General features: G+C 38.8%; 1 protein-coding gene across 1 annotated transcript in view; it reads left to right on the plus strand.

Annotated features, from left to right (window-relative positions):
* The window catches only part of LOC127942329 (gamma-aminobutyric acid receptor subunit alpha-3-like), a 117,462-nt gene that overhangs the window by 23,310 nt on the left and 78,300 nt on the right, over window positions 1-15,852 (plus strand). Inside the window, exon 4 of the mRNA XM_052537996.1 lies at window positions 13,162-13,382. Within this exon, the coding sequence (XP_052393956.1) occupies window positions 13,162-13,382 (221 nt within the window). The remainder of the gene's footprint in view (window positions 1-13,161; window positions 13,383-15,852) is intronic.

Below are 15,852 nucleotides of genomic sequence, written 5' to 3' on the forward strand. Positions count from 1 at the left end.
TATAAGTACACTATAAGTACATGTTAGTACACGTATTGTAAAATAAAGTGCAACCAAAATGGTTACAACATTTTTCTGAAATATAGCAATGCAACCCTTAAATCCCAGATTTCACACCCTTTGATTTCTCCTCACAAGTAAAATCTCCATTTGATTGCTTAAGTGGATTAAAGAGGTTGGCTGAATTGAAGTGAATTAAACAGATCATTAGATTGATCGCTTCGTTGGACGCTTTTCCACTCAGAAAACAGTACAAAACTCTCAGCTGTCTGTCTGTTGTCTCTGGGCGGTGTCCAGGCAACAGCATGTCTGCTGCTTGCGATTTGAGCATCTAAGCGCATTTTAGATGAACATTTATTTTTTTCCCAGCACAATCTGAGCAGAAGCTTGCGTCACGTTAGTTGGCACCACGCTTGGTCATGTCAGACATTCTTGTAGAGCCTGTGCCCTGCAGATAAGTGCTTCGATGTAGATGACTTCATGGCTTGCACAAACTGGCTAGCAGCTCAGCGGCTGGGATCATCCTCCTCTGCTGCTTAGACAAAGATATTCAAAGTAGCTTCAATTAGGAGCCAAACTAAGGTGGCCTGCCCACAATCTTGTGGTCTCATATTTACCAGTTTGTACTGTATATCTACAGCAAATACAACTTGTATGCCCTTCTGTGAGAGATCAGGAGCATTTCTTATTATCAAAATGCTAAAAAATTGTTCCCATGGAGTATTAAACGGACATAGTTATTGGTCCAATAGTTTTAATATTAATTTTCAGTAGACCAGATTATAGTAACAAATGCCTCATTATGGGAAATTGGTGATTCATTCATAGCAGGAACCTTCAGCAACAACTATAATCTTATAAGATGCAGATAAATATTGTTAAAAAATTATAATTACAATCTAAATGATCTATTCGGTGGCCTCAATTCTCTCAATACTGCTGTAGGGATACAAAAAAAAAGAAAAAAAAAAAATTTTCCCTTCTCACTTAGGTTTTATTTTTTTCTCAGTTTGAAGTGGCTTAGCATGATCAAAACCTTTCATTTGGGGTTGACAAATCCCCACACTCCATCTCATTGCTCATTAGCTCAACACGTTATGCCACCACCCAGCAGCCACCATTCTGTGTCCATCAGCCGCTTGTTGCTGAAATGTCTTCAGTAGCATTAGGCCTATATGTAGAAGTCACTTCTCTTGAGGTTTTCCCTCTTTTCAGTTATTCTTCTATTGCTGAAATGTAGGTCACAACCCAGGGCCCCAGCAGGACAAGTGTAAGGAAAGCCCAGAACACTCTTTCTTCTTCTCTTGTGTGACCTTGCATGGATCAACCAGACCTCTGCATAGGAGTTTTGATCTTTAGATTAATCATATTTTGACAATATGCTTCTACTGTTTTTTTTTTTTTTTTTAGAGAACTGCTCCTGTGCTTTCATATTGAATTAGAACAGCATGTTAGCTCACAGACTGTATGTCCCATATTCTATGAATGTGTTTAATGAAGTTAGTCCTTTAGAGACAGCATATACATGCGAGAAAAAGGTGATCAGGGCTTATGGATATTGTGTTGTGGATAATGATGATGCTGCATCTTAATTTCAAGTCAAAAATGTGCACACAACACGTTTAACTGTATTATTCTTGATTAAACGACCAGCGATGTTCTCCTTCATCTTTTGTTCTTTTACTTTTTTTCTTTTTCATCTTCACCGGGCTTCTTCTGCCACAATTAACACATTCCATGTGCTATAATTAATACAGATGACTTAAAAGGGATGGAGTAAATTCTTAAGAGTGTGGAAAGGGCTGTGGGAAAAGCAGAATCAGAACGAGGAGAACTGTAATTAAACGGCTGTAGAAAGCCCACTGAAACAGGGTTTTGAATTTCACAATTAATGGAATGGCTAAAGACTTCACTGCAAGTCATGTTTATGGTAAGTTGCATGCTCTGTGTTTATTTTTATTCTCAGGGTTGATATTGTCCACTGGGGAGGCATTGGCAATGAAAGAGTACAATTATTTGAAAGGGATGTTTTAGGTTTCAAGTACAACTCAAACTCTATGCATAACATCATAGACATGCTGTTGATTTCAACTCGTCACACACACTCTATGTAGTTTCTGACATACTCCACACACTTGAGTTTATATCACTGAAAACCAAATGTTTAAGCAATGCATAAAAATGATTGAACAAGATCAACAGATTTTAAATGACAACACAGCACTTACACATAAAGGCAAGTGAGACTCTCTCATCCTTTGCCATTTATTTATTTATTTATTTATTTATTTATTTATTTATTTATTTATTTATTTTGTGAGCCTGACAACTACAGATGTCGTCCATGGTCTGTAAATTTGATAGTTTGCCAAAAGTCAGAACCAGTCTACAGATTTCACAGAAGATCATGTGGTGTATGCTAGCTTCAGGCCATTATTTCATCCAGTCGGAGGATATCAAACCTGTTTGATATTTTGAGCCAATTTCAGAATACGTTTTCATTTGTCATGCGTCTCTAACTAACATGGCGCTAGGTTTCTGCATTCGTTGATGTCCAGTTTTTCTTTTAAACTATTTACAGAGTGGACAAGTGTGTGATGCTTAAAGTGTTTTAAAAGCTCTTCGGGTTTGAAAGTCATTTAGTGTATAATTTTATATCCATACATCCATTTTCCAAACAACTTGTCCTATGTCAACTCGTTGGAATGCTGGACCATTATTATAACTACTGTCTGCATTATTATTTAATTATTATGAATAATAATAATGACCCATCATTAGTGGGAGCTACTAGAACACTAGAGCTGCTCTGAAATACTGGCCATGTTTAGACGTATTTTCAGCTTCCCAGCTGCACTTCTTGTAACAGAGTCTGACAGATGTGTGATTTCTAGTTATCTGGAATAGTACTGCATTACAATCAGGTAATTAATGCTGAGTGCTGTGACAATCTTGCAGGCAGTTCACTTCTCATTAGAGACCTTTGCATAGTGCTAGACAGTTAGTCTGACAGTGTTTGCACTCTAACATTTTTCTTCATATCACTCATGATTCCCAGCCACTGTACATACTGTATTCTCACCCTATTGGGCTTTGAAATTATTTGCAAGAGTTTTTGCCTCGTGCGTTTTACTTTTGGCAGAAACAACAGGAGCAGCAATCCAAAATCCAGGAACATTTCCTATATACCTATTGCATTAAAACTGTCTAAGTGATGGATAGACCAAGGACCATGTGATGTGCAAATATTTCCTAAAGCCAACCTGACTACAAACATATGTTGAGCAGAACACCACTGGCACTTTTTATGCATCTTAAGTCTGTAGGAATTTGTATTTCATTCTTACATTTATAGTATTTTTTTTTTATTTATTTATTTTGGAAGACAAATATGATAATCCCCTTGTGAATATAATGGAAGTTATATAATTTTTTAATATTTCCATTCATACTGTTTCAAAAAGTGAAATCATTTGTGTTTATATCGGTATTCTAATAAAACCACAGCAACTTTTTATTGTTAAAAACTCTGACTGTCAAAAAAAAGTAACATTTGAGAATTAAGTAAAAATGTTATTTTTGCTTAAAATTATTAAATGATCATTTAAACGTATTTAAAGAAATTAAAATGGTCTTTTTATTTATTTATTTTTATTTTTTTATATATAAAATATATTTATACAACAGTTACTTTTAGTCCTTGAATCTGATCTGGTCTTTCCAGCCATGCAAAATTCTACCAGCCAGTATCACCACAGGAACCATTTCACTGCTTGTATATTCTGCTTTCAGCATTTGTCACAGTGAGCATCACGGTGGAGGACATTTTACAAATACTACTGTTCTTTGTTATGGAATGTATTTTGAGGATTTTTTTATCAGAGAATGTAGTAAAAAAAAAAAGAAAAAAAAAATCTATATTTTATTTATAAAGATAATGCCTATTTGAAAATTTGCTTGTTATGGGCATATTTGGTGTTGTGAGCTCCAGGGTGTCAAAGGCTGTCCAACGCTCATGAACCAGCTGAGAACACCCTTAATTTAGCCAGCTCTTCTGGAATTTGATTCTGGCTCTATATTGGTTAAACATGATTTGTCTTGGGTAAATCTAATGGGCAGTCTTTGGTATAATTAATCTATAAACAAAGTTGTAAACAATTAAGCTAGTTTTACTTTCAATAACACCTTGTTAGACACAGCCAATAAAAGCACTGACCAGCGCTGTCATGGGAAATCACTCTGGAAGGTCCACCTATTGGCCAAATAATGGAATTCAACGCTGTGAGAAGCTGGAATGTCTGTAGGTCTTTTACTTACACTTCAGCATAGTACAACTTGCTAATTTGGCAATTGCCTGAATTAAAAATTTCTCTGATGGCATGCCTACAGATGTGAGGTAACATCAGCCTCCACACGCTCTACTAGTCATAATGATTGCAGAAGAGTTCCGAATACATCAAATAAAAAATAAATAATAATAATAAATTGTCAGGTAAGAATGTATCATGCCAGTTCAGAGGAGATAATGCAATTATGAATCACATTGTAACCACATGGCATTTATATGCTCCTGTACATTAATTACTATAGCAACAGTATATGGGGAATAGTCACATAGAAGTAGAAGACAAACAAATTTAAGATAGTCACACATGTAATTTAAAATTGAAATTAGGTTAAAATCATAAATTGTTAAGATATAATAACTGCAATATGTAAAAATAGAAAGTTAAGTTCTTGGCACTTCTAAGTCAACTTCCAGTGTCCTGGGCCATATGATTCGGAGGGAAGAAAGGAAGCTTAAGGATGGGTGAAGGACAGTTGAGAAAATTGGTTTCTTTGAAATCCTCTCTTCAGATTAGAAGTGTACTGTTGCATGGCATCTGTTTTGTGAGAGTTCCTGAATTTTGGGCTTCATGAAGAGATCAAAGCAGCCTGACAACCCTTAACAAATGAAAGTATAGTATGACAAAGATATTGCTTTCCTCGGCAAATTAATGTTTTCTTCTAGTTCTGTCAAAAGACCAGGTACTTCGGTAACAAGTTGGTACAAAAAAAATTTAAATGTTACAGTACCGTTTTTTTTTTTTTTTTTTTTTAAGTACCGGTGGTACCGAGTACCCGGTCAACCTGGTGCTTGATGCACTATCCGAAAGGTGCGCAGATGCTCTTTCTTCATAAAAGCACTGAGACATTACGACATCAAAAGGAGGAAACACACCAAACTAACAAAACACTTTAAAGACAGACACCTGGATCAAATGAAAGAGTTGAAGTAGGTAGGTTTCACAGTGTTTCCCATGCATTGGGAAATAGCAAAACTGATCACCACAAACAAAAGTCTTTGACTTTGTTGAATAAACATGAGCACTGCATGTTTCAAAGTCAAAAACCGGTGCTGGTGTTTTGATATCACTGTTTTTCTAAAGAAAACCAAATGTCTTGAGAAAATTATGGATGTCATTTTAATTGCATATTGCCTGTAATGTCTGAGCAGCATTTGTGATCGCAGGCTCAACGCTTATTTGATTACAGCCGTTTACAGGGGAAACTTCTCATGCTCTACAAGCTCCTCCTGCTGGCAGAGCATTAATTTTCATATATATGCTGCAGGAAATAGACTGCAAGGCTGTGGGGGAAAAAACAGGAGGAAATGATTATATTTACTATTTTCGATGCCAGAGGCTTTTAAATGAATATGGATCTAAAATATACGTGTTCAATAATGTAGAAATGGTTAACATTGTTTGTGTCATATCAGTCAGAAAAGCAGTTCTGGCTCAATGATTTACTGAATGCGTTTGCCATGCGCATCTTGTCAGTATAGCCGGTTTTGTGATTAGTAGTAAATCTCCAGCATGTGCTTTTATATGGAGCATAATTTACTACACAAAGTTGTAGTTTACTGACAAGCTACTCAAAATCGCGTTCACAATTGAAGATGATTTAATCGCGTGATTAGTGAATCGAAGAAAGGGATTTCCTGGGTTTCTTCTGCAAGGTGTATTTGGAGATTCAGCACGAGAGCGCCCTCTGGCCTTTGGATATAGAATTACTGCTGATACTACAGAACTGTGCTTTACTGAAAGATATGCATGACAATCACATTCTGCCTAATCGCGATTTATCGCCTTTGTGATTAAATTGAAATTAATTGTGCAGCCCTCGAGCAGATAATTACACTTGCTCATTGAATCTTTCTTTCATAATAATCTACATAATACATTAAGCGTTTATTTTAAATGAAGCAACTCTGCATTTCTTCATTTCTAGTTCTAAAGTGACATTTTGAATTAGTAACTGTCAACTTGGGATTTGAATCTGTGCCGGAAGTAGTTCTACACACTTGTGCTGTCGAACTGTTGCATAAACACAGTATCAAACTAGTAGTCATGGCTCTATATCAGCACAGCTGTAATTACAGAATATACACATTAGGTCATGTGCACTAACGTCTAGCGCTTTATCTATTTGACATGTGTTTGTTCTTTGTCTGACAACAGCTCTCTGTACAGCTCGCTGAAAAAGCTTCAAGTAAATGATCCACATTGGGTTGTAATGTGGGAACATCTTTGCTTGTCTTATCACATTCTGATCAAATTTCTGTTCTTCACCAACAACATAATCATTCTCATTAACAGTAAACGTCTGTTGCTTGAATGTAAATTGTGCAAGAATGTATTGTGCGGATATCACTTACCAGGATGCCGTACTCGGTTACGAACGTAACCTCGGTTCCCTGAGATACGGAACGAGTACTGCGAATTGGGAAAAGCTCCTTTTTTCCTCGATACTGAAGCCTTTTTTTTAATAACGCAGTGCAACTGCACTGCCATTGGTTTAATCTGTAAACATTTTTAAACCAATGACAGCGCTGCGTAGCTGCGCAAGCCTGTGGCGATGCAGCGCGCCAAAGCCCGCCAAAATGGGTGTGGCGAATGGCTATATAAGCATATACGTCATACGACTGAAGCGACGAAACTGAACCCGCAGCCTCGTGGCACGGCATATAACGCAGTACTCGTTCCGTATCTCAGGGAACCAAGGTTACGTTCTTTGTCTGAAAGCCATCGAACCCTTGACGCTACACTGCTAAGAGGGAGCTATCTCCCTGGAGGTGGTATGATGACGGAGTCTGCTAGAGGCCATCGTATCAAACCGAAAGAACCCGAGCATGCAAGGTCGGGATATCCAAGTTATCGAATCTGACAAAAGTGGACGGCGAGGACCAGCCGGCCGCCTCACAGATGTCCTTGATAGAGACACCACTAGACCAGGCCCATGAAGAGGCCATCCCTCTAGTAGAGTGGGCTCTAACTCCTATGGGGCACTCAAGGCCCATAGAGGAGTAACATAGAGCGATAGCTTCAACTATCCAATGCGAGAGGCATTGCTTTGAGACCGAAGACCCTTAGGGGGCGCCGCCTGGGGGGTAGAAGGGGCAGGTTTGCTCTGGTGCTGAGTCGGCGCAGTTCTGGGGCGATTCGGGGCAGAGGTGGAGCGCTTGGGCAGAAAGTGTCGCATGGTTTGGGACGACTTCTGTGCTGCAGTGAAGCGTTCTGTAAATCCTTCTACAGCTGGTCCGAAGAGGCCGTATGGAGAGAAAAGCAGGTTCACTATAGCTAGACTCATCCAGCAGACAGGCGAGAGAGCTTCTGGGGTGGTCCGGCCGTGGCGGGACTTTGCCTCTTCCTCTTTCTTCCCCAACGATCAGGAAGATTTTGAGGGCGTCGGGTCCAGCGCAATCCTTTGCCGGGGGCCCTGACGTCTAGGCGGTTTAACGTGCCTAGTGGGGCGAGCTTGGTGCTGCTCCTTAGGGGGCGCCGCCTGGGCGGTAGAAGGGGCAGGTTTGCTCTGGTGCTGAGTCGGCGCAGTCCTGGGGCGACTCAGGGCAGAGGTGGAGCACTTGGGCAGGAAGTGTCGCATGGCTTGGGATGACTTCTGTGCTGCAGTGAAGCGTTCTGTAAATCCTTCTGCAGCTGGTCCGAAGAGGCCGTATGGAGAGACTGGGGCATCGAGAAAGGCCACTTTGTCGCTCTCCTTAATCTCTGTTAGGTTGAGCCATAGGTGGCGCTCCAGCACAACCAGGTTGGCCATGGATCGTCCGATGGTCTGGGCCGTGGCTTTCGTGGCGTGCAGGGCCAAATCAGTGGCGCTGCGGAGGTCGCGAAAAGCAGGTTCACTATAGCTAGACTCATCCAGGGAACGGAGAAGCTTTGAAAGAGGGGCTCTGCATGTGCCACAGCTGTGGTGCGGCATGGCCGCCGGCATTAAAACGGCGTTAGAAACGCTCTTTTAGAGCGGTGAAAACTGCTGGAAAAAGCTCTTTTACGATCGCCGGATGGCGGCAGGAGATCGCTGAGAAGCGGCCGGAAGCGGGACGCGGGCGTCCCGAGAACGGCGCTGAGAGCGGCTGTCTGCGAGAACGCCAGCGCTGCAGGCAGTTGGCGGTCTCAGCTGGTCCGCTGCGGTGCCTCTTCGACGGCGAGAGCTCGTTCCAGGCGAAGGCGTTCAGCAGAGATCCAGCGAAGTGAAGTCGTCGCTGAAGGAGTAAGATCTGATTTCCTCTGGCGATTGCCTGCTTATATAGCCATTCGCCCCGCCCATTTTGGCGGGCTTTAGCACGCTGCATCGCCACAGGCTAGCGCAGCTACGCAGCGCTGTCATTGGTTTAAAAAAGTTTACAGATTAAACCAATGGCAGTGCAGTTGCACTGCATTATTGAAAAAAGGCTTCAGTATCGAGGAAAAAAGGAGCTTTTCCCCATACGCAGTATGAGTGAAGTATCGAAAGGGAACAGCATTTTTTTTTTTTGGAATATTTGCCTAAGCGCACACACACACACACACACACACACAATCTACACTGCTCACTACTTAATGATTCCACTCAGTTGGTCTGTAGAAGAATGAATGTGTAAAATGTGCATTAATTTTAATTATAACATTGATTATTCAATGACCTCAGTATGGTGCTTATGCCTCAACTCTGAAGGGGTAATTTTATGTTATGTACTATTTAAAAATATTACTTTTACAGAATAATTTTTTATTTAAAACATTTACATTTACTCATTTAGCAGACGCTTTTATCCAAAGCAACTTACAAACGAGGAGAACAATAGAAGCAATCAGACCAACAAAAGGGTGATGATATACAATACAAGTAGAAATAGAATAGAATAGAATAGAATAGAATAGAATAGAATAGAATAGAATAGAATAGAATAGAATAGGTAAGTGCTAGTATTAACCCTCTGGAGTCTAAAGGTATTTTGGGGGCCTGGAGAAGTTCTATCATGCCCTGACATTTGTGCTTTTTTCAGTTTATTATAAATATCTAAATGGCGAAAGTCTAATCTCACTGTAATCAGCACATACTGGGCTATAATAATATATGATGTATGTAATGTATGTATGTGATTGTGTTTTTGAGAAAAACTAAATGTTATGCGTGGTTAGTGAAAAACTAAAAATTTTAAATCACTTGAATAAGGCAATAAACACATACAGAACATTGGTTCCCGGGATTTTTGAGAACTGGAGCTTGTAGCCTTGAATTTTTCTAAATTATGTGAAAATCATCTTGTTTACTCACTCACAGAAAACAATATATTGATTTAAAGCTCCAGTATGCGATTTTCGACCACAAGAGGGCGCATTTCCAACAATAACAAAGGCGAAGCTTGATGACGCTATGAAGCAGGTGACGATGGGAGATGTCTTTTTTAATGCGTTTTCACCATAGCAATGTATCTAAATTGGATAATCGAATCATGATCACGGATGAGGTAATTTATTCGTTTTTGTATTACCTGTATATCTGATCGTATTATTTTATGTCATCATAATTAATGAACTGCAAGGAACGTGAAATATTATACTATATTATCCCGTTACAACTTACAGCTATTTTTTAAATGATTTGTTGGGTTAATGTTGTGCAGTGTTACGTGTTTATGGTTAATGCCGTGTTGTTTAACGTGCTCAATGAATGAACATTTGCAAGTAATGACTAAATATATTTTTAACAACACATATTCGATTGTATTTAATTGTACTGCCATAATCTCGGTCACCACACATGATAAAAATCATTACCTTAGTACAGAGAGCGATATAACTTTGTTTATAAGTTCTATTATTGACAGTTGCATGTGTTGCAGGGAAACACAGATACATCCTCACTGGAATTATCAAATCCATATGAGACCTGGACCATCTTTACTGTAACTATTACATTACTTGTACAATAACAAAATAAATAATTGATTTGCTTACCTGTCTATCAATACACTCGCGAGAGCAGAGTCTCTGTCAAGTCCAAGATTTTCGCGCAGATCTCTCCATCTCGTAAATGCCTGGCCGATATTTATCCTGGTTTTATTCCTCCGTTTGTCACACAGTCTGCGTGTATCCGAATATGGATGCTTATGTTTTACTGGCACCTCAATACTCGCCAAAGTGTAATCGTGATCCATAACAACGACAATTAAACCATACGCGCGGTTATAACATAACCACCACTTCTGCATTTGACCATGTGATATTCCGGTGTGGTGGAACATCACATGGTCTACACCGGAAACAAAGTATAGAGCGGATATTGCGTCACTGAGATGCGACATTTCTTTTCCGGGACGGCCAGTTATTTAAAATCTGAATTTCTCTGAAATAAAAAATCTTTGGAGACTTTTGAGATATTGTAAGTACACAACTGGAGGAAATATATCACACTAAGTTATTTTCTGAAATTTTATTACAAAATTCCTACATATTGCAGCTTTAAACTTTCTAAGACACTTTTTGTTTGGTAAAAGTCATATGCGAGTAGACGTCAACTATCATGAATATCATTGTGATTTATACATGAGAAGACAAAGGCCTGCATAATGAGCTGCATAATGAGCTGCATAATGAACCTCTCAGTCAGCTGTGTGTCACAAGTGTGGAGTTACAAGAAAGAATGTGAGGACAAAATAAATCTATATAATTTTATGTTTGTAGTTTATTTAGAATATATTTAATTATCCCACAACATAATTTAATATCCACTTGGGGGAGGAGTTAAACAGTTTATTAGAACAATCAAAGCTGACTTTCAAACTTTTTTTTTTTTTTTTTTTTTTTTGCATCGTTACTCCAGGCACACAATCCTTCAGAAATCATTTCAAATATTTTTTTTTTCCATGAAAAAAAAAAAAAAAAAAAAAAAAAAACTTTATTGTTATTATTATCATTATCATTATTAATGTTGAAAAGAGCTGAACATATTTTTTTAGGTTTATTAGGGGGGATAAATTGAAAGAACAGCATTGTTTATTACATTTGTTACAGTTACATTTATTTGTAACTTTTATATTATTTACATCAAGCTTTTGAATTGTATAGTATTGGATATTGTTACTGGCCAGGTGCTGATGAAAAATGTGTCTTTAGACGTTTTTTGAAATTGGCAAAAAAAATCAGCTGCTCAAATTGAGATAGGTCATTCCACCAGCTGGGAACAGTCCAATAAAAGGTCTGTAAGAGTGATTTGGTGCCTCTTTGGTATGGCACCACAAGGTGTCATTCACTTACAGAACTTAATCTTCTGCATGGCGCATAAGTCTGAACATGCACATTTTGGTATATTGGTGCAGAGTGAGTGGTTGTCTTGTATGCGAACATCAGTAACTTAAATTTGATTCGAGCAGCTATTGGCAGCCACTGCAAATTGATGAAGAGAGGTATGATGTGGGCTTTCTTCAGCTCACTGAAGATCACAATTGCTCCACCCATCCTAATCGGGCAAGGGGTGTGGGGAAAAAGTGAAATTAGTGAAGAGGGCTGCAGAATTGGCAGTGTCCTCAGGTTTGATCCAGGTCAGAAGTCCATTATAAGGAGAATAATCCTGTAATGTTTTCATCAAAAACCTTAATTTCTTTTCGACTGAAGAAAGAAAGACATAAACATATTGGATGAAATTATTTTAATTTGAAAGTGAGCTAATCCTTTAACTCATTCCTTTGCTTTCTGATGTAGATGTTATTTGATGCCAGCTTTCACTTCTTGTAATGTACAGACTAGTTCTTAGGAACTGAAGTACTCACAAAACTTTAATCTGAAAAAACTTCAGATAGAAATCTGGAGCTTACTAAATAAAAGATGTAGCATACACATGACAAGCATACACGTTTTAATGCTGAAAACTCAACGCGTCATTCACTGAGAAACATCCAGTATGAAACCTTCTACTGAAGCCTGGAAGGCATTTGTAATGAGTGGTTTTTTTATCTGACTTGTTTTCTCCCTTTATGCAATAGCTTCTTGACATTTCTGATTGACTGGGCAACATAGATTTCCGTCTGTTGCTTCCCAAATATCTTTCCAGCAAATTGGACCTTGTGAAGCGTGACAAAGAGCTCATAGTTCTCGGATGTAATGCAGAACATAAAACAAAAAAAGAGACATGTCCTGTAATTGTTTGTTGTCACAAACTCAGTTACAAGATTCAGTTACAGATCCTACTGAATGATTAATGTGGCATTTTAAAGATTTTAACATCCATTTTTAACTTTGAATTTTGTCATTATTTTTATTCATGGCATTAGATGACTTATTAAATGTAAGAAGATAAGATTGGTTTGTTCCCATAGAAAACCTGTAGAGGATTACCTCATCAATAATGGAAGCCTTAAAAGATGAGCGATTCTCATCACTGGAGAAGATGCTGTGGATTTGAGATGATTCCTATTCCCAACTCAGCAGAGGTTCACTGAGGACAGTGTCCCCTGTTCTGTGTTAGCAATATGGTCAGAGAGATAACTCTTGGAAAAAGCTTGTTTTATCCCTCCAGTGACAGCTGTGAAAACGCAATCATTCGAGTTTGAACTTTTGAAGGAGCCTAAAGTATCTCGCACCAGCTAGGCTGCATCTATCCTTAAAATGCGATGAATTATTGAAGTGTACAACTGCGAAAAACATCTCGACCAATCAAGGCCATCCGAACAGGAAAATCTGTTAAATGTGAAGTCTGAGAAACAGTCTGAATCTTTTCCTGTTCTTGAGTCATTTGCCAAGATTGGAGAAGAGCTTCACATGCCAGCACACTTGGGGGTGAAATGAAGTTTAAAAAGGGCTGTCAGAAAGTCTTGAAAAACTTTTTTTTTCTCTCCTCTAGGAATACACAATTGATGTGTTCTTCCGGCAAAGCTGGCGGGATGAGAGACTGAAATTTGATGGGCCTATGCAGGTCCTTCCACTTAACAACTTGCTCGCCAGCAAGATTTGGACTCCGGACACTTTCTTCCACAATGGGAAGAAGTCAGTAGCCCACAATATGACTACACCCAATAAACTTCTGCGGCTGGTAGACAATGGAACTCTTCTCTACACGATGAGGTATGACTTCAACTCTTGGTAGTCTCTGTGAATGCATTTGATGCATGTTGAACAACTTTATTTAGTGTTTTGCATAGATTCTGTTTTCAGTCTACAATGCAAGCAAGCCATCACACCACTCACCTGCAAACTACACAATTAAATGGTGAACTTGTGCACTATACAAGTATTCCTCCGCCTGGCTTCTTGAATCTATGCTTTGGGGTGATTTTGAATTCAGCTGGACAGCAGGTTGTCAAACTGAAAACAAATTCTGCATGATTTCTCCAGCCCTTTCAGATGAGCCGGCAGAGGTTGACTAATGCCTTCTTATCGATGGCAGACTCCGGATTAACGGGACGATGGGGAGCTGACCCAGCCTGTGACCCAAGCACCCCAAGTGCTTGATGAATGAGTCAGGAAATTGAATTGTTACTAGCTTGGCCAGGAGCTGTCCAGAGCAATGTGTTCAGCTGCCAGAGACAGAGTAGGCCAATTCCACCAGTATCTGGGCTGCTCATGCAGAGTCACTATGAGAGATTGGTCATCTATTTCTCTGAGCTAGGATGGGTTTTATCTTTTAAAATCTTTAACCTCATCCTGAATTTAATAAATGGCCATCAACCTACAGGAAAAGGCTACTGCATCATCATATTACCACTAATTTATCTGACCACCATAACCTTGAAGTTTCCCATAACATAAAAAGAAAAAGCTTTTTCTTGAAAGTATAAGGAATGGAGATTATTGAAGTGCTGATATGCTTGAAAAGATTCCCTATGCTAGATGTTGATCTGCACCCTGCAAAAAACTGCATGCAATTGATTAAAATAGAGAAGTTATTGCTGACTCTGCTGCAGTTTAATGGTAACATGCCTCATGCATTAAACATACATGGATTTCACATTTACAATATGTGTACATAGCTTAAAAATATTCATGAAATCTTTTTACCCTGAAGTAAGAGAGAGCACTTGCCAGGGAGCCAATAATGTTGCACAGTAACACTGCTAATTCATCATGTACGCAATAGTCTGGATACATTACAATTTAACCATGTAAGATACAGTACTGTGTCAAAAACAGCACTTTCCAGTGATTTAAAGATAATTTTTTCGCCCCAAGTTAATATACTGGTTTCTGTTATTTTTTTTATTTTTATTTTTATTTTTTTGCTCACATAAGGTGTTAAATCTCAGCAAATATGGATTTAGTCACGTATTCACCCTATCTCTGGTCTGTCATCTCAAGCATTTGAATTAAACAATACATAAGCTTTAATAAGAAATGCAAACGTAAGCGTTTTCCAATTCACAATAGTGCTTGTCCACAGGGATTATGATGATGAGGAAGGTTCCAAGTGGAATAGACACTATGGTGTGGCACACTAGATAAGGAAGGGCGATACTGTGCTGTTCTCTTCTAGGCCCTGTTTCATATGATTTCATTTAATATGGCTTCAGTGCTCCCCAGGCTAAGAATAACATTTGAATTTGGATGCTTTAATGAAGGCTCATTGTGTTTGCCCATGGGGATAGTGTGTTGCAGAAGAGTTGTTAGCTAGAGCTCCCAGGGACAAGAACGGTGATGTTTCTGGAACATTATGGGCAAAGACATAATTGCATATGGTGTAATTGGCGATGCCGAAAAAAAAAAAGTATTTGGTATGATCTTAAAGGATTGTAATTGTCTCTGATTATCTTTTGGAAGTAAACATAGCATGTAAATGTCAGAGCCAATTATTGGACATTTTCTATAGTTGCACTTTTCTGCACTCAGTAAAGTTAATGTTTTGAAGATTTATGATGCAGCTTTTAAAATATCCTATCTTGGCCTGTTTAGTGTAGCACATTGTAAACCCCTATTTCTGTCTTTGTGTTGAGTTATGAGAAAAGAAAGAGAAGCTAAATTATTAATCATGGTTTATTGCCTTCTTACAGAAGCAAGTCTATGTTGGGCTCTTTGTCATGGAAGTCTTTTTCAAGTGAAGTTAGTGTCAACCCTTTCCCCTTTCTTTTTTACACAGTTTATAATGTGTTTTTAAAAGCATTAAATTGGAGTCAGTCCAGGGCCGTGCAGTAATTTTCACTTTGATTAAAAAAAATATAACAAATGTGATTAATGTAATCATTTAAAAAAAAAAAAAAAGATGCTTTGTTTTGGAGTAAGGGGGTGTGTTGAAAAGATAAGATGGATTCAATGAAGTGAATGCGGATGTGCAGGACAAACGAACAGGCAGCAACTGTAACAGGTCAGGCGGGAACAGACAGGAACATCCAAACAACGATCTGACAAAAGACAAGGTGAAAACAGAGACTAAATAGACAGCGCTGATCATCTGCAGCTGGCGTGCTGATCAATCATGATAGGGGTGCTGATCAGCCCAGTGATCGCCCCCTCCGCCTCAAGTCCAAAACACAATTAACCGAATACATAGGTTCCCCCTTCTATGAGTCACGGTGGTGGGGGAAACGGGACCTGGCAGATTAAG

The sequence above is a fragment of the Carassius gibelio genome, chromosome A21 (genome assembly GCF_023724105.1).
Source record: "Carassius gibelio isolate Cgi1373 ecotype wild population from Czech Republic chromosome A21, carGib1.2-hapl.c, whole genome shotgun sequence".
NCBI classification, from domain to species: Eukaryota; Metazoa; Chordata; class Actinopteri; order Cypriniformes; family Cyprinidae; genus Carassius; species Carassius gibelio.